The sequence below is a fragment of the Capsella rubella genome, unplaced genomic scaffold (genome assembly GCF_000375325.1).
Source record: "Capsella rubella cultivar Monte Gargano unplaced genomic scaffold, Caprub1_0 scaffold_6, whole genome shotgun sequence".
In the NCBI taxonomy this organism is placed as follows: Eukaryota; Viridiplantae; Streptophyta; class Magnoliopsida; order Brassicales; family Brassicaceae; genus Capsella; species Capsella rubella.
The window spans coordinates 2,823,816-2,845,388 of NW_006238918.1; the positions used below are offsets into that span (position 1 = coordinate 2,823,816).

Genomic DNA, 21,573 nt, shown 5'->3' on the forward strand with positions numbered 1-21,573 from the left:
TTGCTGTTCAAAGTACGACTCAGATTCATTTGAAAAGAAATGTTGAATTTGTCTCTTCTTTATATATTATTTTATTCTTACAAGTCGGAGTCGAAACCGCAAGGTTTCTCTCTTTAGAATGAATTCCGATGTACAATCTCCACACTCGAGTAATGAATATGAGTATAAGACAGAATAAATTAACAAAACATATGTATATGAAGTTATGAACTAACACTGAGCAGAAGGAGTCTTCACAAATGTTCGAGAACTGCTGCTGTATGATTGAAGCCACAAGATATATGCACTGCTCTTATATTCTTTCCCAAGTCCACCATCGCTGGTCTTGCATAGTCTACATCACTACCATGCCCCTACATATTTAACATACCATATTATTTATTCTCTTTGATGCCAGATTTCTTGGAAAAACATGAAATTATATCGCATTCACATAAGAAATTAATCTTTCAGGAACTGATCAATAAGAAAGATATTGAAACATACCAGTTGTCCACCAGAGGAATGTCCATCAACAGAGAATGTGCCGTGAGAACCTCCCCAGCCCCAGGTAAAGACATTGTTATCTGCAAACAAGTTTCAGAAATTGGGTTGAATTTCTCGCACACTGGAAAGGAAAAGGGGTGTTTTATACAAAGATTTGCTACCTGAAATTGCTGCAGTGTGCTTCCAGCCACATGATACCTGAGATACTGTAGATTCCAAGAAAGGACCTTTAACTCTCACAGGGGAGTGTGAGACATATGTTGAACTGAAAATTCAAACAAAGTGATTATAGCCTTATAGGTAAGAGTGAAAGACGTCCTAAGTTTTTGGGGTATAACTTACTCTGTACCAAGGCATCCATTTTCGTTTGAGCCCCAGGTGTAAAGTTCCCCACCTCCTTATAAAAACGAAGGAAACAACAAAGGATGAGTTGCTATAGACCAACTTACAAAGATTATATGTTTATATAATTAGCAGAAACTAAAAACCAGTTTTGGGCCTCTATCAACAACAAAAATAAATTTAAGCAGGACATGCATTTGCAGTATACACAACCGACTCAATAGCAACCTGTTCATCGAAAAAGCACTAAATAATAAGGGAGTATTACTTGTAACAACACATGTGTGGTAGCCACCACATGCAACTTCATCTGCATATGGCACTTCACTAATAATCGATGGTATTGTGGCATTTCTTACTCCTCCAAAGCCCTGTATTTTCCCATCAGATAACTCTACATAACTGCATATGGAACTTTACTAATAAAAGACATTTTCTAACCATCTTATTTATAGATCTCTCCCCGAACATGAAAGCAGAACCATTATCTGCATTATGGGCAAACAAATCATATAAAGTCGATAAATGGAACAGCATGCATAATTTTAAGAAAGTAAATCAATACCATCAATGCACGCTGACTGCAGTAGACCAGCAGCAACATTTCTAACCTAGTGCTCGATAGGAAGAACAGAAAAACATAAGCATGAAAGTCTTAATAGTAAAACTAGAAACTCTTCATTCATGGTGGATATTCTTCACTGTTAGTGTACCTTGATCCCATCAAGTTCCTTGATAAGCCTTGGAGTAAATTCACTGCAATCAAAAGGAAACTTTACAGCAGAATACAAGAAAATAATAAAGGAATCATCAGAAAGTACAGGACAAAATGAGAAAAGTTTTGCAAATAAAAATAAACGAGAGAGAGACAAACTATATTGGAATTAAGTAAAACAAACCAACCTGTTACTTCTTAAGATGCCGAAAAGACTGGACTGGTGACCGTGGCCAAGTCTTCCAGAGCCCCCTCCTCCCCAGCTCAGGACTTCACCTCCATCTGTCAAGAAAAAGATACCCTTAACTTTCTCTGAGTACTTAAAAGACTTCGGTATATAGATAAGATTCTGGGATCCAAACCAGTAACAGCAACTGAATGCTCTGAACCCAAAGCCACAGATTGTATGGTGATCCCATGCAGAGCTTGTACTTTAGTTGGTACACGTACCACTCTTGCAGCCTCTTCATAAGAAAAAAATAGTGGAAACGAACATGTCAATAGAGCAAGCAACTTATGAATTAGGACATATATTAACAGTGAGTGCATAAAGTATTGAATTGAATAGGTATTTACTTTTTCCTAGTCCAAGCTGTCCACTTGAATTCTTTCCCCACATGTAGAGTTCCCCATCAACTAATGGAAAGAAAGAGAGTAAATATGTGGCCAACTACGAATGACTTACTATATCAAGAAGATTAGTTACAGGTTCAGGCCATGGCAATGTAGTGACGAACATTCTGCTTGTTTACCTGTAATAGCAGCGGAGTGATAATAGCCAGCCGAGATGTGCAGAATATCTTTTTCTAGTCCAGAAACTTCAAGCGGCTCCTACAGCAACAACAGTGGAAAATATCAATTATAATCGAATTATTAGAGGTAAATGTGAGGAGAAACAGAGAGGCACAGAAAGAAAAGCTGGCACCCATATAGTCTTTTGAACAACCTACCAATTAGTAACATACCATAGCATGGCTTTTAACATCTGATACGCCAAGTTGACCACAGTCATTAAGACCTGTTGCAAAGACTCTCCTCGTTTCTGTCACATTCGTAGGAGTGTATGTAAGCTTACAATCAGAAATTGATATAAAAAATTCAAAACCAATCATATTGATGCAAAGATGAAAACTGTACAAAAATCCAACTCAACCACAACAAGCCCAATCAAACAGAGCAAAGACATGGTATCCAAAAAAGTTCACTCTAAGTTATCTAGAGCTAAACCCAACAAAATCATAACTGCAACTGTTGCATACCAAAATGACTAAATCTCAGCAAGTCACTGAGAGATGCCAATTCTCCGGATTTCTCAGCTAAATAGTCAAACACAATTACATTTTATTACCCAGATACCAAACCGCATAGCAACCTCTTACGATTCAAAAGTTTCGGATAATCACCAAATTTGATAATTGATATAAAAGCAAGTCGGGAGAGGAAGAAATCACCGGTGAGAAACAGAGTGTGAGCTCCACCGCAAGCGACAGCACTGATGCTGTGATCACTCAAAGCAGAGCAAACGGCAGGTGTCCACTGAGAATCCAAGTTCCCGAGCCCTAATCTGCCGTAATCTCCGCTTCCCCACATGGCCGCAAAGCGTTTCCCGCTCTCGTTGGATAACCATCGTCTGCAGGAAACACCAATCGGATCCAATTTCGAATCTTTTAAGAACCCAGTCCAAGTATCCGATCCCTTGATCCTCGAACCACGAATTCGAACTCGTCCGAGGGCTCTAGTCAACATTTTCACTTGTAGAAATGAAAAGGAAATGTGATTATCGACGGAATCACATGATGATCAAGAAGAAGAAGAAGAAACTGATGGATAGAAAGAATGCTACGTCTTCCCGTTTTTTTGAAGTCTCTAGAGGCAGCTGACAAATTGTAGAAATCGATCATATTCCAATTTCTTTTCCTCTGTTTTTTTAAATTTGTCCTTCAAGTTTGTTTTGTACAATTTTACACCCAAATCGAAAAGATGGGGGGAAATTACACTAAAAAAAAACTTGTTTTTAACTTTTGTTTGGGTATGAATGAGGCTTTCAATGGAGAGAGATTTCATGGATGTTGACCTCAGAAATGAAGGAGACTAAATATGAGAAGAGAAACAACTAAAGACAAATGGAGATATATATATATATATATATATGTAAAGGTGTAAGTAAATAAATCTAGATGGGGAAAAGTTTGAATGTAGGAACTTGGAGATAATTGTCCAACTTTTACATCTCTGGTTTCCTCTATAAATTTCTATTTTAGGTAACCCTAGCTCCCCTATATCAACATAGTGACCAAAATATTTAACCAAAGACTTTTCAAACTCCAAAAAAATAATGTAAGTGAAGAAATAAAAGAAAAGCTTGGCGTTGTGTGTCTTTGTTCCTCTCTCTTCTATAGAGTCTGTATATATAGGCAAAAGCTGGGGTTTCTTTTGTCTCACATACCAGTCTTTCGATCTCTTCTTCTTCTTCTTCTTTACATACATAGAAGTTTCATCACATGCATATTCACATTTTCTTTAGCTTTTATTTGGTATCTTCTCTTCTTATTATCACAATTAAAAAATCAGTCATATTCACAGTTTCATTTCTTTTCTTGTTTTGGTGTGTTGGTGTCTTTTCTCTTTTTGAATAAACGTGGTGTGATCTATAGGGTTAAGAGGAATGTTGTCTGGCTCAAGGTCATGAAGGAAGGATCATTCCATTCAATTTGGAAGAAACTAATAATTGAATTGAAAACCCTAAATGATTCTCGGACCAGGCTTCATTCCCCCTAACCCACTTATCTCGCTTTTTTTTTCTTCTTCTGGCCACTAATTTCTTCCTTCAGTTTTGTCTTAATTAGTTTCATACTTGATCTTAATTATCTTGCGAGATCAGTTTTCATCTCTCGTTTATTATGAGATTAATTACTCTACATGACACATATTTTTTTTTGTTTTTATCTATCAATCACACTATATATTATAAAAACATTGAGAAACTGAGAAGATTATAATAAGAAAGAGTTTTAAGATTGAATGATCATGCAATTTTTCTTCAATATATACACTTTTCTCGTGTTTATGCATGCTTTTTAGAAACTTACACACATTTTTTGTTTTTCTTCGCTTTTCACGTCACAGTACAACACATCCAAAAGCTCTCTCTCTCTCTCTCTCTCTCTCTCTCTCAAGTCACGAGTCACGATCTGAAACTTGGTTTCTGTAAATAATCTAAAACTCAGATAAAGAAGATTGTTTCTAATTACGTGTAATTTCATTTCATATTGAAGACAACGACGAGACTTTAACTTTCTCTAAACCATCACTGTCAAACGTGCTTTTTATTATTGTTTGCTCATCCCATTTATCTTTCTTCTTCTTTTTTTTTTTATGTGAATTATTATCTTCTTTTTTTCTCAACGTTAATGTAATGACGTCTCACTTTGCTGTCCAACTATATATAGGTAATGTATAACTTTACTATATACCACGTACTTTATGCAACCGAAGCTCCTCAATTTGAATATGTGATTCTGTATATTTTTGTATGTAATTAAAGCCAGAAATTGAAAAATCGTGTTTCGAAAGAATTGGATCTAATACAAGAACAACATGTTTGTGAGTAAGCTTATCTCGCTAGAAGATAGAGGCAGGAAATCCAACTAAACTTCTGTTGAATACAATGTCCCATAACTTTTGAAAATAATATTTCTACACTTTTAAACTATAAAAATATAATTTTTAGCTTTAATATATATATACAGTATGTTCCAAATGTTAATGTCTAATACTAGAAGGTTAGCTAAAGGATGGTAGTGTTAATTTTTAGCGATTGAAATTTGTTCATTTCTTTTTTAAATAACACATCAAAATGAGTAGAGTAATAATGTAGAAATCCAAATGGTAATGGTATGCTATTGCTGACCAATAACAAAGATAAAAAAAAAAAAAAATGTTTTTATTGTTGAATTTGAAAATAGCCTTGTACGTAAAATTTATGAAGCGATCTAGTATAGGAAAAATTTGGACGTAACGAGGTAAAGACCAAAACAATGTTTTGTCATTTTCACAACAATCAATGCATATATGTTCATGAAGTCATCATAAACCACCTATATACGCCAATACACATCCATATAAGACAAATATATATATATATATATATATATATATACAAACAAGTTAAATGAATATATATACTATATACAATTCTGAATCTGATTATACATTTTTAGGTTTATATTGAAAAGAACATCAAATGTAAGCCAATACATCCATATATACAAAGATATATACATATAATATATATATATAGTTTGTTATGATTATGTAATCTGTTAGCCAATGAAGAATGAATTAATTAAGAGGCAATATGTGTAGTAACAAAAACCATGATATTAGATGTCTAAATTTATTATATTTTAGGATTTATGGATCTCGTTTTTTTTAAGTTGAGAACCAATCAATTGTAGAGAGATTTACTACTGTTGACTTCGTAAAAGAAAGAAATTTAAGAAAAAACAAGATACATATGTAGTCTTATATATTTGCGAGGAAAAGTTTGAATGTACAATTGGAGTATGTTTTTATATCTACAACTCTGGATTTCCCTGTAAAAATTCTATATTAAGCAACCCCTACGTACACACACTATATTAAAACACTAACCAAAAATTTACTATTTTGATGTAAGAAAAGTAAATATGAAAATTTTGGTCTTGTGGCCATTTGCTCTATACTCTCTAGCTCCTATATATATATAAAGAGATTCGTCTCTCACATACCCTTTATTTAGCTTCGTCATCTTCTTCCTTCTTCTGTTTACTTTTACATCTATAAAGTTTCTCCTCCTCCTTTGGTTTAGGGTTGAGAGGAATGTTGGCTGGCTCGAGGTCATGAAGATGATCAATTTCATTTTAACGAATGAAGCGAACCTAAATGATTCTCGGACCAGGCTTCATTCCCCCCAACCCACATATCACATTCTTACTTCGATCTCCTTTATATTCTATCTAACTTCTTTCTTTGATAGTTCTTGTGAAATATTTTGTAGGTTTTGTTTGACTATTTGTAGAAAGCTACAGTTTAATCATCATTTCCCTTGAAGTCGTGTAAAAATGTTGTTTATCTATATGTTTCCTTCCTGTTATCTCAACACATAGAGCTTTTTTATAAATTCGAATGAGTGTTTCAATAAAACGTAAAACACAGTAGAAAACAAACTTCAATGTCATCATTTCTAGATTTATGCATGCATTTTTTATGTTTTCTACTGTTTTTTTTCTACTCTAATTTTTGAATTTCTTCCGTTTCACATCACAATTCACATCCAAACTCCTGACCCTCTCTCTCTCTTCAGTCACGACTCACGACCTCTGCTGCAACTTGGTTTCTGTAATTAACCTTACGACCTAGAAAGAAGTTTGTTTCTAATTACGTGTAATTTCATTTCACATTGAAGACAATGACATGACTTTTTTCTTTCTTAAAACCATCACTATCAAATTTCATTGACTTGCTTTCACTTCTTTGTTTCTTTCTATTATCCTCCTTACACTGTTCTGTGCTCTCTCGCTTTTTTAAATCCCATCTAATTAACTAAAAAAATGAAACATAAGGACTGAAAAGTGAAAACTAGCTAGAGTTTATATTAATACACGGATATCAATCAGATGTTGCAATTTACATAAATATATGTTCTTCTTTGCTGAGTTATAAGACTACACAGGCAATGAACTGTACGCTAAGGTTTTATTGAACCCAGTTGATATCAAGATCTTTAAGATTATACAACCATTTCTCTGTGTCTTGAGAGACATAAGGCTTATGTTTCTTACTAACCGTCGAGTTTGAATCGGTATCAACAGATTCTGTTTTCTGTATCGTGTTACCATTGTCTTTACGAGAATTTAGCTGTCTGTTTGGATGTCTCACGTTCAACGCTAAAAGACGGGACACTTCATGTAGTCCTCCCCATTTCTCGAGCGCCCGCGCAATGTCATACCGACCTGCAACAAAAGACCAATCTGACTATCGAGGAATCCACACAAAGTGTATATTGAGTTTTCGGTTTGTACCTGCGCGTTCAAACGATTTCCTACTCGGCATAAATGATGGATCCATTCCCCAACTCTGTTGAAATCTTCCTATCTGAAAACACGTGCAGATGGAAAAGCTCTTATAAACACCACTGCAATCGTTTAAATTGAGAACATGACGAGAAATATTTACCTCTTCCTGCAAGTTTTCAAGATTGTCCCAGTATCCTTTCGGTTTACGGTGTTTATAAGCAAGTGAAAGATTCATCATCAAAGCTACTCTCCTGAATCCACCCATTTTTGTAATTGCTTTTTCAATGTCAACTCTTCCGTGTAACCGAAGCTGCTTTCTCATTGGCATGAATCCTTCTTGTCCATGTTCTGATATGAACTTGAGAATCTCTGATTTCAAGACTTCAATGTCTCTTTGCAGACCGGGAATCCTCCGTCTCTGCTTAGTTTGATCCGTACCATCATCACTATTGTAAACTGTCTCAACTGATGTGGCACGAGATGAGGAACATGTTTCCTCTGAAACTTGACATGTCTCCAGTTTACATGACTCTGACGTTTTATCTCCTCTTTTCTCGATGTAATCTCGAATGGCACATAAATTTGATGGAAGATCTTCATATATAACCTGAAAATGTCAGAGAGAAACATCATGGTTACAATAAGAAAAAATAAGATGATACTGAAGATAATATGTCTAATTCTTAATCAAACCTCTTCCATGATTGCTTCAGAAAGAAATGTATCTTTTCGCACTTTGGACTCCACGGTATACTTGAGTAGTGTGTGGTGACTTCCTAGTTGTTCAAAAATCCATTTCCCCTCAAGCGAGTCAAAGTCTCCTTCCACCTGCTCAAATCTGATTTCCTGCTCACGAATCTCATGCAAATCGAGAACAGCTCTCGCATGAAGCACCATGTAGAGCAGGCCTTTGCACCCTTCCTGCAACAGAATTCGGATTAGTTATAGAATTTATTGACACCAAGATTAAAACCTTGGTTTGGCCAGCGTCAGAACTTTGATCTTCAAGACGGGACTATATGCAGAGCCTTTCCAAATTTGATTAAAAGGTTACAGTGTATGAGAATGCTCATACCTGAAGTATTCGAACTTTATTGTTTTCACGTGACAAAATCTTGCTGATTGCCAAATTTGGAACTATCCTGATGGATTCATAAACAATAAAATGCAGATAAACAAGAGATATATAAGCCAACACAACCAATATCTAAAGAAGACTGCCACAGAAGTAAGGTTGAAAATTACTTACTCTGGAAGACTCTCATAAGAAGTTAGAACTTTCCAAACTTCACAAACAGGAGCTTTAACTGTTATACTAGCAACAGCGCAACGGTGAACACCTCCATTTTCCTTCATGTAAGAAATAAACCACTGGATTAATAACCACAAAAGATGGGAAACATTTTCTTAATATGCATAATAATTAATAAGTTTTGAAACCAACTACTTACCAATAGACCATCAAATCTACGAAGATGAACTTCGTCCACGGTGCAAGGTTTATCAAGCTTGCAAACTTTTCCATAAACACCCCAATTATTGTTCAATTCGTTCAAATGAGATAATGATCCAACACTGGAGGCAATAGATCTCTCAGTAGCAAGACTTTCAAACTCAATATCATGAGAAGGGGCCAGCTGTGAAAATGTTCTACCTAACAAATCTTCTATTATTGACGGCTTTCTGCAGCCTTTATAAAATTTCTCAGCTTGGCGAGCTACAGCTCGGAGATTTACAGGAAGATCTGATCTGATTATCCTCTCTAAGAAAATGGCAGGGAAGTTAAATCTCGGAATTACGTTTACTTCGTAAGACAAGACAGTTCCTATGGACCTGGAGAAAAGAAAAAAAAATATATTTGGAAGTTGGAACATAGATGGTTCAGAAATTGTCCATGGTTATAAATGCATAAAAGTTTGTTAGTTTCCAGAAACACCTTCTCTGATACGTATCAGACCTGATTATAAATGATTTTAGGATGTGCACACAAACTTGTTACGGGGTTACTGAGTGTACCTGATACCAGATTTCACACACCACTTTCCCTCAAACTTTTTGAAATCGCCATCTACCATAGAGAAGTGAAGCTCCCGGCCATTTGGCTAGAACAATCGTAAAAGGAAAAACAGTTGTGAGACAACAACATTAATAGACATGTATGGAATGAGAACCAAGGTAATCTAAGAGCTCATCATAGATATTTAACTAATCCTGAGAAATATTACCGATGCAAGGAGTGCAAAGCAGGTTAAAAGAGGACCATGGACTTTTGATTTGTAGGAAGTAAACCGTACTATGATTACTTTATCTTGAACTTATAAGAGTTAATAAATAAGGATCTAGAGAAAGTAGGGAGCAGGTAATTCATATTTAATCATGACTACAGATCATACAGGGTAAAGTCAACCTCTTGATTCTTTTCAAAGTGCTGAAATATGCATTTTAAAAAAGATCACAGAATGTAGCAGAGTTTGCAGGTTTTACAAATCATTCCAAATTACTAATCAGGAGACAAAAATAAAGGCTTAAGAGTGCTCACAGAATCGAGAGACTCATGAAGATCGAGTACAACACGAGCCTCAATATGCCAATACAATGCTCTTTGTAGGCCTCGTTGCTCCAGCCATATACGCCCTGGATGTGGACAAGGAATTCTCCCACTAGAAGTTGAAACAACCACCATCAAGGCCATGTTAGCGTCAACAATTCAACAGCCATACACATACATCTGCTAAACTTCTCTCAGCAGCAAGAGACAAAGCACAACAATATCTATAGCAAAGCAAACTGTCTGAACTTTGAAGACACAAAAGAGCATATATCGTTACTCAACAAAGAGAGATAACCAATCCTTAAGATTCAGCATTTCCCTGAATTAAAGTCACTAGAAAGCATTCTAAGCACAACTAGACTACAAAAATTGGATTACCCAGAAGAATTATGTAGATATAACAGACACACACACAAAAAAAGTGGGGAATTACAGAGTAAAGTACCTACAAACGAGATTGGGGATGAAATCAGCAAGGCGCTCGTAATCGGTAAGAACATTCCAAACGGATTGAGAATCAGAATCGACCCAGATTTCGCCTCTTATCCTCCTCTCCCTCCACGAGATCACATCAACCTCACACCGCACTATCCTCTCTCCTCTCTCGTCGAAACCTAATCCGCTCTCTCTCCTCAACCCGTTGTCACCTCTTCCACCGGCGCTATGTCTCGTTCCGTGGCACTTAACGACCCCGGGGGTGGAAATGGAAGAGGATACTCGAATCCGAGAAGGAAACGGGACCAATACACTCAAAACCACCGGTTCGTTGGTGAAATTGAGGAAATCGGTAGTGTGAACGCCGCCATGGGAGACATGTGGAAGTTTGCTCACTGACATTAGAGAAAGGTGTTCGACGAAATGAGTCAGTCTCAGTCAGTGTTCGTGGGTGAAGAAGATTCTGCTGCAGAGTGTTGTTTTATATTTTACCGTTACATTTTCTCAGCCACTTGATATTTTTATTTATTTTATCCTAATAACAGATGTATGGTTGAAAAATCACTTTTGTGTTCTCCCATAGATTTTTTTTTATTTTTATTCAAGACACAAGACATGATTTAAACGACAATATTGTTTCTTTGTATATTTGCATTTTCATGTTACAAAAATTATTATAACAAGGAAACACAAACATAGACTCAAAACAAACAATATGACTTGAAACTTTAGACAGCGACAAAAAGAAAAAAACAAAAGACTTGAAAAGACAAATGCAACAAGACTCTTAAACCAATATGATGGATGATGATCCAACACACGGGGGACAAACAAAGGAGACTCTTAAACCCAAATCAACACAAGAGAAGCTACGACATAGAACGAAACCAGCACCAATCACTTTGATGAGACATGTCTTTTACTCATCATTCGCTCTCACTCCATTTTTCCAAGGTCTTCAGGAGGAGGAGGAGGCGCAGGAGAGACCAGCGGGAAAGCGCACATCTTGCAATGTTTATCAACATAGCTGTTCTCGAACGTGCACCTACGGCAGAGCCAGTGAATGCTCGGTCCAGGTCCATCCTCATATGCTTCAGTCTTCACTTGTGGCATTCCATCTTCCAGCTCCTTGACGAATCCATCAAAGTGATTACCAGTGGTTGTTGTACTGGTTTCCAACATGTGCTTTGAGCAATATACATTTCTTCTTACGAGGGATTCCTCTAAAACCTTACCAAGATTCCATCCGTGCATCCGAAGCATTGCGCTCGCTTGATCTCGTAGGTGTTTCAGGTACTGCTTCTTCGTGCTTTCGTACTCGTTTATGAAGTAGTCAAACACACGACTCCATTTCAGTACCTGGATGCACTGAACAATTAGCATCCCTGCTTCTCTTACTGTCTTAAGGTCCTGCTCGCTTAGTCCGCATATCTCCACTATTTTCGGAATGATGTTTTCCTCAAGGTCTTTCCGTTTGGATTTAGCTTCCTCCAATGCTTTCTGGTCTGCCTCCCAGAGTTGCAGGTGGAGAATCTGAGTGAGTTCACTCGGAGAAGAATTCGCCACTGGATCAGCGACTGGAGCACAATTCCACATCCCGTTATGCTCTTCCTCCGTGCGTAAGCAGACCCAACAGAACTTATGCCTGATACATCATGCATAACAGTAAGGAAAACATCATATTTAGTTTAAAGATCTAAGCTTTGCAACATGTTTGTCAATATAGAGAGGAAAAAAACCCATACTCGCAGATACATTCGATTAGCCTGTAAGCAGGATCACCATTCTGCTGCACAGGACTGCTGCAGTTGGGACACGGGTTGGTGTTGCTATTGATCCAAGCAACGCTCCTTGAATGATCCAACAGGTACTTGCACCAAATTGATGCTTTCTTGCAGGTCACCGGGCGGTGTGACTCAAGCCCGCATGTCCAACAGAAGGTGTGGCCACACAAACAGACCACACCGAAATCAACTTCAGTATCCTCCTGAAGCACTATGGCGTATTGACAACCCGATTCAGGACACCATTTGATCGTTGCCTTATGGCCCTCCACGAAGGATTTCATAAGATATCCCTCGTACATATCCTTCACTGGCTCACTGAGTTTTCCGATGGTATCAGGTCCAACGGGGGCGACACAGTCTTGGTTCAGGCAAGAGATGATGAGTCCTCCCTCCTCCTTGTTCTTCTCCAGAGCATCGGTGAGATATTCACTCCAGCAAGTCTTTGAAAACTTGTGTGAGCAAAAGGGTGTGGAGACAAAGTAATCTCCATTGGTACCATCGGAAAGGGTCGCCTTCTCACGATCTGCAGAAGAAGAGTTGGAATCGACAACACGAACCAGCCCTAACTCCGCCAGAAACTTCTCCTTGTTGTCACCAAGACGATCTGAGGCCTTAAACGAGTTCCATCGGAGACGGGTTAGGATTACGGTTGCATCCGACTTTGACACCGAGAAGACCTCCGAGATCTGATCGATTTCCTTCACCATCTGCTCACGAACTTCGCTTTTCACAAGAACAGAGTATCTCTGACCACCGGCTTCCATGGCTGCAGAGAAATATAAAGAAATTAAAGACTTTACTATACTACGGAGAAATTTTGTTGATCGATGGAGGCGGTTTTGTAGTTACTTACCTGCGGATTGAACTGGAAGGGTAAGGTGTATGGTAGCTTGGGGATCAAGGAAGAACACTCAACCCAAAGAGATGGAGGATAAGGAAGACTGTTGAACAGAGAGAAACACTTGTGTGAGTATATGAGACTACAAGCTAGCAAGGGGTATTTATATACAAAATTGGAAAAGTTACCTCATAAAAATCTATAGAAACAAATACATTATTTTTAGCAAATTTAGGTACTATGTGAATTTATCATTAATTTTCTGTTTCACATTTATGAAAGAACTTGTTTTTACTCATTCAAAACAAGCAATGATTTAAAGTTTTCTCTATAAAAATCTAAAGGAAATTTAATTTAGTCAAACTATCTTTCTCCGATCGACGGGTGTCACATAGTAATCTGTAAGTACTAATAGATTGGATTACTTTCTATATGTATGAAAAATTGATATGTGGTCAAAAACAAATGAAGACTTTCTCATAACGTTTATCATCAGACTATAACATTGGACCGTTACACCCATGTCCACTCCACGTGGATTGGACATGGTTATAACTTATTTCTGACAATGGACATGGTTGGAACTTATTTCTGACAAATGTGTCAGACTACTTTTGTAAACATTTTTTTTACATAATTATTGGATTATGTGAGTGATGGATTTCTCGATGCGAGCACAATAACATAGTATATTCATATGTCAAAAATGAAATTGATTTGGATGACAAACAATATATGTACAAAAATGATATATGGTAAAAAAAACAAATAAAAACTTGTTCACAATGTTTATCACTAGGCTATAGCATTGGATTGTTACATGACATGGTTAGAAACTTATTTCTAACAAGTGTGTCAAACTACTTATATAAGCAATTTGTTGACTAATTATTTTGATAGTATAGTTGGATTACGAAAGTGGTGGACTTCTAGATGCGAGCACGTTAACATAGTGTATTCACATGTCCAAATTAAAGTTGCTTTGGATGAACAAAATATATGTCCAAAGCTTGAAAAATATAAATTGGACTAATGGGCAAAACATATACATGTCGAATAATATATGTTTGAAAATCTTGAGTTATCTTCGAGTATGAACGAATTCGTTTTATACATTATCATTATGTACTCTACTGATAAGAAATTCGATGTGGTAAAAAAAAACGTAGGTTTGCAAATTATCACAATGTTCATGAAGGAGTATGTATTTTAAAAGTCCCATTGAAAAATTGAAGATGAAAAATGAGAACGCGAGTATCAAAGTCCCGTTGAAAGTTGAACAAATAAAAAAAATTTAAATATAAGGATGTTTGTGTTAGGCCCAAAGTCTTAGAACTTGATCAGACTGGGCTCAAATGTGAGCCTATATAATAATTAGGTCGTAAGATTGAAAGCCCATGTGGCTCATATGTATTTGCTTAAGAGTTTAGTCAACACGATCAACGACAAAATCTTTTGTTTCCAACTTTCTCATTGGCATTGATATGACCTGTTTGTGTCTCACACAGAGTCAGTTTTATTTTATACAAATGATTTTCCAACAAAGCACACAAAGTGGCAAATTTTTCTTTCATACAACAACGATATAATATCCAGAGCAAAACTAAAAAAAAAGAGAGATCATGAACCAGACAAAACCTTGGTCAGGTTGCTCTGAAGTAAAGCAATGGAATCAACAGCAGATTTAGCAAACCAACTGATTCCGACCTTTAACCGGTGTTCATCAGTTGGTAGTCTAATCAGATACGCCACTTTTCTTGCTGCGTGACCAATTGGACCATCAAGTGTAAGCCCTTCAATGAAACTTGGCGAAATAGCAGCATCATACCTTCCAAGAGTCATCATCTCACCTAGGTTCTGAAACCTGAAACAAAAGATTAAACAGAGCTTAAAGTTCTGTTTTCAGTACACAGACCAGTAAAAAAGTCTATTAGTTTTACCTGAATGGTAATAATGGTCGGTTATTTATGGCTGCCCATATATTCCAGCCAGTAAAGTCTGCTTCTTGAAAAGCAACCTGAAAATTTTAGTTTCCCGTGTCACTCTTGATTCAGTTTCTGAAGCATGAATGTGATCAAATTGTGGAGTGTTTATAGTTTTTTTTTGTTCTCACCTGAGCTGTTGTAGGAAGAAGCGTTCCATTAGAGTCTCTTAGAGAAGAAGAATCACCTAATGCAAAAATCCGTGGATGTCCTTTAACACGGAGGGTCTCGTCTGTTTCTGCTTGTCCTCTAGCATTCAGAGGAAGCACATTGGGACCCGAGGGTTCAAGTTTGGTAAGCAAAGGCTTAGCACCGACTGTCCATAACACTATATCTGCTTCAATAATTTGACTCTCTAAGCCTCTTTCTGCGGGCTTAAGCTCTAACAGATATCCTTCATCTTCTTCTGAGTCGCTTGCTCTCTTTATGGATTGAACAAGATAGCCCAAGAGTAATTGGACTTTTCGCGACATAAGGACCTAACCACAATCCAAAAGGATACTATTAGCATCTTTTACGCTGTCCAATCAAAAGGAGGATGCAATTGCAACGAAAGTACCTTCATGGCCGCCTCCCTGTTCCCATCAGGGGCTGATGTTAGTATATTCTTTGATACGTTAATGGACTGCACTATTCCACGATCTTGCAGTCTCTCAGATATGGTAGCCGCCAACTCTACTCCTGCATAACCGCAGCCAACAACAGCAACTTTTATGGCAGAGCCATCTTTAAAATTCTTCCTCTCCAATTTATTCAGCTTTTCGTTAAGCTTCTGCAGTAACATAGTGGCAGTCACGAGTTAGTAAAACAAGAAAAATAGCGTACAATTCGGTTTAACCAATCTCAACCAAAGCAAAAACCTTATCAACCCGGCCAAATCAGTTTCTATATTTCATAAACCAAAAAATCCAAACTGAGGGCACTCCTAACTCTTACAATAGCATCTTCAAGAGTGTAGAATGGGAAAGCCAACTCCATTGCGCCGGGAACAACATCGAGTTTAGATTCAGCGCCAAGAGCAAGAACCAACCTGGCTGTAGAAAAGAAAGATAATGAGTCCAAATATCCGTGTTAAGTGCATGGTTTTATTGCACACACAATAAGAGTTTGTAGACAAGAGAGAATAGACAGATTGCATTAAATTTATGGGGATTGTGTAAAACAGTACCAATCATATTCAATTTTAAAACCACTTTCAAGCAAGACGGTTCCTCCAGTAACGAAACTTTCAGACCCATTCACTCCTAAATGGTCACAAGGAAGCAATGTTTTTACTCTATCTCGGAGAAATTGGATCCCCGTGTTTGTAAGCAAATCCGAGAAACGAGGAGCAATCTCCCACACATCAACTTCTGCAGATCAAAGGAGCTGGACACTAAATCATCACACCAAAAAAAAGGTATCAAAGATAAGTCAAGCATAAAGAAACTAACTTTACCTCCAGAGAGAAGTTCATACAACATCGGCTTGAACACAAAACGTTCGGATTGGTCAACCAAAACCACCTGATAAACATAAGAACATTACAATGTATTCAAAACATAAGTATTATGCAACAGATTGCTTGAACTAGCATAAACATCACCTGGGGTTTTTTGTCATCAGGCCACACAAGCGATTCTAATCTCAGAGCTGTGTACAATCCTCCAAACCCGCCACCTAAGATGCACACCCTTGGCCTCTGTAAAGAGAGAGCTTTAACATGCATTAAGTTGTGGAATCAGCAGGTGAAACATAGAAATTTCAATACATCGTTCTAGAGAGGTAAGAACCTTGTTATCAGACCAAGTGTAAGTCCTAGGAGCTGCTTCATTCTCAGAAACCTCTGTGTTGCCACTGCTGTTTGTCACTGCCCTCGAAAGATGCAACCTAGGGACGTTTCTGGTTGAGTTCCAACGAGAAGAGAGATTGAATCCAGAAGTTATCGAAGCGAAAGAGGCTTTACTAGTTAGTCTATTTGCCCCATCTGAAACACATTACGAAACAACAACAAAAGTTTCAATTTTCATCTTTAGACAAGAGAAAGCAGTATAATTTGGAACTCAAGTAAGCAAAGGAATCGTAAGAAGATCTTTCTTCTCAATAAATTTTGGATACAAACAGATATTAAATCGAACCATCTTTGACACTCACTAATCAAGCTTTCAAAAAGCTACACTCTTGGATCTAAATTTTTCAAATTGACCGGAAAAACCCAATTCGGAGATGGTTACGACGATTAGGAGTAGAACACAGATAAGAATCAAGGAGAGAAATATAAGCAAGATGAATTGAGGAGAAGAAGAACGTACAAGAGAAGGGTAGGAGAGAAGAGACGGAGGAGAGAAGGGCCATTGATGACAATTAATATTGCCGGAAGGTGTGCCGGAGATGGAAGTGATTTGAGGCTTCTCGTTTTTTTATGGATGTTTTGGGTTCCACGCTCTCCGCAATTTGTACAAAATGTGACGAGTGACGACTAGAAAAGAAGAAAACGCTCCTACTGCCAAAAATAAGCGGTTGGAGACTAGCGTTGTAAACTTGCGATTGCGGTTAAAAAACAGGTGAAAATAGCGCGGTAAGTCAAGTAGTGAGTGTATCACATGATTATCCGTTGTTAATATGGCAAAAATTGATTGTTGACCATTCATCATCAGTCCAAAGACTCTAGTCAACCAACAGAAACCTCACTACTGATTTGAGTACTTGCGATGTCAAATTCTAGATTTTATTTGCAAAAGGTGATAGGTTCGTTTGATCTTATTCATGTATAGTATGGGTGAATTTGAATGATCAGATTCCAATAGCAAAACTGCGCTTGCTTTTTTAATCTTCTTTTTAGTGGGAATCCCAACAGTTTTGTTTTCCTGGAGGAAAGCCTGTTTATTTACTTTATTTTTTTTTATGTATCCAACCAAAAACGAAAAAAAACAACACAAGAAAAAGAACAATCAACACTTTTCAGAATACGAGTGGTTGGTGTTAGTGGCAAAAGAAGAGAAGAAACTATCACTTTTTACATCTAAAGATCTATTACACACAAAATAAAAATTAAAAGACAAGGGAGCAAAAAGAAAAGAGTGGAAAAAGAAGAAAGAACAAAAAAAAAAAAAGGAAAAAACAAAAATCTGAAACGGAAGCTCCCCTCTACAGACAAGGATGAGATTTTTCTCTTCCTTTGATAAATCCCAATACCTAATTCCCAATTTCCCTTACTTTTAGGCCGCCGAGATCGATAGAGAGATACGCATTTGGGTTTCTTTCTATTTTGTGTATCATCATTCCATCTCTCTACCCAGATTCTCCGGAGGTACTTCTTTATTATCAATTGATTCGTTTCGTTTCTTACAAAAATCGAAAGCATGTGCTTGATCTTGCTACTTGCAATTGCACATCTTTCTTTTTATTATTACCCTCCTCTTTTGCTCTGTTCTGTGATTCTGTAAAGTTTAGATCAATATATGTTTTTTAAGTTTTGGTGCTTTGAGTTTTATCATAGACTGTGTGTGTAACTCATGGATGAAGGAGATGAGCTGCCCTTTTATGAAAGTGACGATTTTTATGAAGTTTTAAAAATCTTTAATTTTTATTTATTCATCAGTGGGAGTTTGGTGGAATCCTTGTTTGAAGCTTTTTTTTTTTTTTTTTTTTAATTATGTCTTCTTCTTATGCATTATTGATATCTTTTCCGTTACAATCTACTAATAAAAATTAATCTTTTTGGTTTGCAGACATCTTTTCTTTGTGCTGTCTTGAAATGCTTTTTTAGTAGTGCTTCTTCTCATGATCTGATAGGTTCGTTTGATCTTATTCATATATATTATAGTTGCTACGTCTTTTTCGCGTCTTGTTAGACATTTCTTCTCTTCTTGTTCTGGTTCAGAAAAAGCTCATTGATACTTCTTTAAGCTTGATTCCATTTTTTGTTTGTGTTTTTGCTTCTTGATTCTCCTTTGTGTTCATGTCTTTATGTTTTCACTTTGTTGTATAATCTCAATACCTGTTTCGAAATTTAAAACTGGCGGTTTTGTGTGTGTTTCAGCTGCAGGAGCTTTGGGTCTTGTCGTATAGAGATGCTGTGAAGGTCTTTTTTTAGATGGGAAAAACTTGTTCCTTTAGTTGTCGAAAGGATGTCTGTGGAGTAGAATTGTTTACAAGGAGGTGGCTATAAAGGAACTTGGTCTTGGAGAGATGGTTTTAGTTGTGCTGTAAAGAGGTATCAAGTTTTTGGTTGCTTTTGGATTTGATGGGTAAAGAGAATCAGTTGGAGACCACCGATTGTGGAGTCAGTGATCACGGTTCTCCACCTATCAAGAACGAAGAACATGAGGCACCACGTTACAGTTCAGACAAAGACACTGGTTTACCAACTTGCCGTGTATGCCAATGTGCAGAATCTGATAGAAGGGGAGATGCCGCTTTAGGGTTTTTGGGTATTACTCCTCCAGTTTCAGATCCTCGTAAAAGCAATGCGGGTGAAGAAACCGTTGATCAGAAAAGCTCGGTTGTCAAATCTAGTGGATTCATTGAACTGGTAAGTCCCGATGGAGAAGTTTTTGTTTGCTCAAACGACGATATAGAAATGGGTGCTTGGCAGCATCGAGATAAGTTGCTAGAACTTGGATGTTCTTGCAAAAACGATCTCGCTTTGGTACACTATGCTTGTGCATTAAAATGGTTCGTCAACCACGGATCAACTGTTTGTGAGATATGTGGAAAAACCGCTGAGAATATAAGAACAGTTGATTTCAACAAAGTGGTTATCTCTTTGAAAGATTACGCAGCACTTAGGGAAAGAACAGCAGATGGAGATCCGAATCCTTTGGCGGTTAACAACAACATGAGTTCTTCAGGGATTGACCCTGATGCAGTTGCAGCCATTCGAAGGCAACGGCTTAGTGAGATTTCGTTATGGTTTGGCCCGCATTATTCAAACAACAACAACAATAGTAGTAATTCCGCTTCTGCAGGGGCGGCCTCTTCTCAGCTTACATCTGAACAACCTTTGGGTACAGTAAACTTTGATATCTTGCCTATGGAAAGCCGTGCAACTAAATGGGCGGTTGAAGGTACCGGGATACTACTCGCTACAGGATTACTCACAGTTACTTTGGCTTGGCTCATTGCTCCTCGTGTTGGAAAGGTATCTATGTAAATTGATCACACTTTGATTGTCCCATATAATCCTCTGTGTTTAGAACGTTAAAGTCTGATAAGATGGTTTTCTTAAACCTTTGCACAGAGAACTGCAAAGAGCGGGCTGCACATACTTCTCGGTGGTCTCTGTGCTTTAACAGTAGTCATCTTCTTCAGATTCGTAAGTGAAAGTTTCATTTTCCTTTGTTCCTTGGAATCTGTAGTGAATTAGAAAAATGTAACTGAAAAAAATTGGAATAACAAAACAGGTTGTGCTGACAAGAATCAGGTACGGACCAGCACGTTACTGGGCAATCTTGTTCGTGTTCTGGTTTCTTGTGTTTGGCATTTGGGCTTCACGTTCACACGCTTCTCACTCCTCCACATGATAAACTCTCTTTGTCATCCTTATCCTCGTGTTACTTACTACTCTTTTTTGGTCTCTGTCAATATCATTTACGTTATTCTCTTTCAAGACGCAAAATGTACAATTAATTACTCTTATCAAAATGACAAGAAAAAGGAAAAAAAAAGAAGAAGAAAGGAAACTGAATGAATATGTTATTATAGAAGAAAAAAATCCATTACACAACTATGTTATATTGCAACCCTTTAGTGTTGTTTTCTGGTTATGGTACTCTTACTCTTAGGCCTGACTTTTGATGGCACTCTTTAGTCTTTACACTCTCAGTCACAACTCACAAGTATTCATGATTGTCTCTACTTATTTTTGTGAGTGATTGTGTTAGCATTTGTAGTTTTCAAAGTAAGTTTAACAGAAGAAAGAAACAGTAAAAATACTGTGTTCTACTTTGAAGAGTAAGTTAACTTACAGCACAATTATTTGTGTTTGGAGCTATTAGAGCCTTTATCTAAAAACAAGAAATGGACTTCAGAGTCTTGAGCATTTGTTGGATAGCGAAAGAAAGAATGGCTAATAATAGGTCGTTAGTCAGTGTATAACAGTATAAGGCAAAGGCGCGTTAAATTGGAATATAGTTGGGTGAGTTGAGTCCGATGCTCCATTCTATTCCTGTATCTATAAATACCATTTCATGCAATGCAACAAAGACGATCAAGTACTTACAAATGGCTAAAGAGAAATCATATGTAATTGTTCTTCTTCTATCTTTGCTTCTATGTCTTTCTTCGCAAGCTGGTATCGCCGAGGCCAAACATCACCCACGTCAGTATTTAAACATCTCAACGCATAATTTTAAACTGTGTGTTCAATTGGTTTTATAAATCTGTAATATACGTTATATG

General features: G+C 37.1%; 5 protein-coding genes across 8 annotated transcripts; 1 reads left to right on the plus strand and 4 right to left on the minus strand.

The window, feature by feature from the left end:
- Nucleotides 1–40: 40 nt before the first annotated feature.
- Nucleotides 41–3,414, minus strand: LOC17882317 (ultraviolet-B receptor UVR8). 2 transcript variants are annotated; one of them, XM_023779957.1, is made up of 14 exons: nt 2,995–3,414; nt 2,509–2,585; nt 2,296–2,374; nt 2,120–2,179; nt 1,906–2,007; nt 1,732–1,825; nt 1,542–1,584; nt 1,394–1,439; nt 1,270–1,316; nt 1,097–1,199; nt 829–880; nt 648–751; nt 487–566; nt 41–353 (listed from the first exon to the last, which is right to left on the minus strand). In XM_023779957.1, exons 1-14 carry the CDS (start codon nt 3,287–3,289, stop codon nt 234–236), a joined length of 1,302 nt encoding a protein of 433 aa, XP_023635725.1. In that variant the 5' UTR covers nt 3,290–3,414; the 3' UTR covers nt 41–233. The 2 variants fall into 2 exon arrangements, with proteins under 2 accessions (XP_023635725.1, XP_006289809.1); XM_006289747.2 differs by having other exon boundaries at nt 829–883.
- Nucleotides 3,415–7,149: 3,735 nt separating this feature from the next.
- LOC17883261 lies at nt 7,150–11,057 on the minus strand. Its single transcript, XM_006286304.2, has 10 exons — nt 10,596–11,057; nt 10,139–10,259; nt 9,616–9,701; nt 9,051–9,432; nt 8,849–8,949; nt 8,675–8,741; nt 8,293–8,520; nt 7,760–8,206; nt 7,606–7,678; nt 7,150–7,536 (listed from the first exon to the last, which is right to left on the minus strand). The coding sequence occupies exons 1-10, from the start codon at nt 10,985–10,987 to the stop codon at nt 7,280–7,282; spliced, it is 2,154 nt and encodes a 717-aa protein (XP_006286366.1). The 5' UTR covers nt 10,988–11,057; the 3' UTR covers nt 7,150–7,279.
- Nucleotides 11,058–11,281: 224 nt separating this feature from the next.
- On the minus strand, nt 11,282–13,331 carry LOC17883328 (probable E3 ubiquitin-protein ligase ARI16). Its single transcript, XM_006290093.2, has 3 exons — nt 13,226–13,331; nt 12,331–13,138; nt 11,282–12,230 (listed from the first exon to the last, which is right to left on the minus strand). Exons 2-3 carry the CDS (start codon nt 13,134–13,136, stop codon nt 11,522–11,524), a joined length of 1,515 nt encoding a protein of 504 aa, XP_006290155.1. The 5' UTR covers nt 13,137–13,138; nt 13,226–13,331; the 3' UTR covers nt 11,282–11,521.
- A 1,318-nt stretch (nt 13,332–14,649) lies between these two features.
- LOC17882848 (alternative NAD(P)H-ubiquinone oxidoreductase C1, chloroplastic/mitochondrial) lies at nt 14,650–17,627 on the minus strand. The gene is made up of 10 exons (XM_023780551.1): nt 17,484–17,627; nt 16,965–17,158; nt 16,778–16,873; nt 16,631–16,697; nt 16,361–16,544; nt 16,129–16,222; nt 15,752–15,964; nt 15,324–15,671; nt 15,151–15,227; nt 14,650–15,074 (listed from the first exon to the last, which is right to left on the minus strand). Exons 1-10 carry the CDS (start codon nt 17,524–17,526, stop codon nt 14,831–14,833), a joined length of 1,560 nt encoding a protein of 519 aa, XP_023636319.1. The 5' UTR covers nt 17,527–17,627; the 3' UTR covers nt 14,650–14,830.
- Nucleotides 17,628–18,243: 616 nt separating this feature from the next.
- On the plus strand, nt 18,244–20,798 carry LOC17884161. Of its 3 annotated transcripts, XM_006287944.2 has the most exons (5): nt 18,244–18,481; nt 18,903–18,966; nt 19,214–20,314; nt 20,414–20,488; nt 20,577–20,798. In XM_006287944.2, exons 3-5 carry the CDS (start codon nt 19,418–19,420, stop codon nt 20,694–20,696), a joined length of 1,092 nt encoding a protein of 363 aa, XP_006288006.1. In that variant the 5' UTR covers nt 18,244–18,481; nt 18,903–18,966; nt 19,214–19,417; the 3' UTR covers nt 20,697–20,798. The 3 variants fall into 3 exon arrangements, with proteins under 3 accessions (XP_006288006.1, XP_023637409.1, XP_023637408.1); XM_023781641.1 differs by lacking the exon at nt 18,903–18,966; XM_023781640.1 differs by lacking the exons at nt 18,244–18,481; nt 18,903–18,966 and having other exon boundaries at nt 19,034–20,314.
- Nucleotides 20,799–21,573: the final 775 nt, after the last annotated feature.

Coding starts and splice junctions, on each gene's coding strand:
- LOC17882317 (XM_006289747.2), bottom strand. CDS start 3,289: ATGTTGACTAGAGCCCTCGGACGAGTTCGAATTCGTGGTTCGAGGATC. Junction 1,826..1,905: donor GCATTCAGTTGCTGTTACTG/GTTTGGATCCCA, acceptor TTTTCTTGACAG/ATGGAGGTGAAGTCCTGAGC. Junction 1,585..1,731: donor GGCATCTTAAGAAGTAACAG/GTTGGTTTGTTT, acceptor TTTTGATTGCAG/TGAATTTACTCCAAGGCTTA.
- LOC17883261 (XM_006286304.2), bottom strand. CDS start 10,987: ATGTCAGTGAGCAAACTTCCACATGTCTCCCATGGCGGCGTTCACACT. Junction 9,433..9,615: donor TGTGTGAAATCTGGTATCAG/GTACACTCAGTA, acceptor TCTTTTCTCCAG/GTCCATAGGAACTGTCTTGT. Junction 8,742..8,848: donor TCTTATGAGAGTCTTCCAGA/GTAAGTAATTTT, acceptor TGAATCCATCAG/GATAGTTCCAAATTTGGCAA.
- LOC17883328 (XM_006290093.2), bottom strand. CDS start 13,136: ATGGAAGCCGGTGGTCAGAGATACTCTGTTCTTGTGAAAAGCGAAGTT. Junction 12,231..12,330: donor CTAATCGAATGTATCTGCGA/GTATGGGTTTTT, acceptor ATGATGTATCAG/GCATAAGTTCTGTTGGGTCT.
- LOC17882848 (XM_023780551.1), bottom strand. CDS start 17,526: ATGGCCCTTCTCTCCTCCGTCTCTTCTCTCCTACCCTTCTCTT. Junction 15,965..16,128: donor ACACTCTTGAAGATGCTATT/GTAAGAGTTAGG, acceptor ATGTTACTGCAG/AAGCTTAACGAAAAGCTGAA. Junction 15,228..15,323: donor TTCTTCCTACAACAGCTCAG/GTGAGAACAAAA, acceptor TAAAATTTTCAG/GTTGCTTTTCAAGAAGCAGA.
- LOC17884161 (XM_006287944.2), top strand. CDS start 19,418: ATGGGTAAAGAGAATCAGTTGGAGACCACCGATTGTGGAGTCAGTGAT. Junction 20,315..20,413: donor TTGCTCCTCGTGTTGGAAAG/GTATCTATGTAA, acceptor ACCTTTGCACAG/AGAACTGCAAAGAGCGGGCT. Junction 20,489..20,576: donor TAGTCATCTTCTTCAGATTC/GTAAGTGAAAGT, acceptor ATAACAAAACAG/GTTGTGCTGACAAGAATCAG.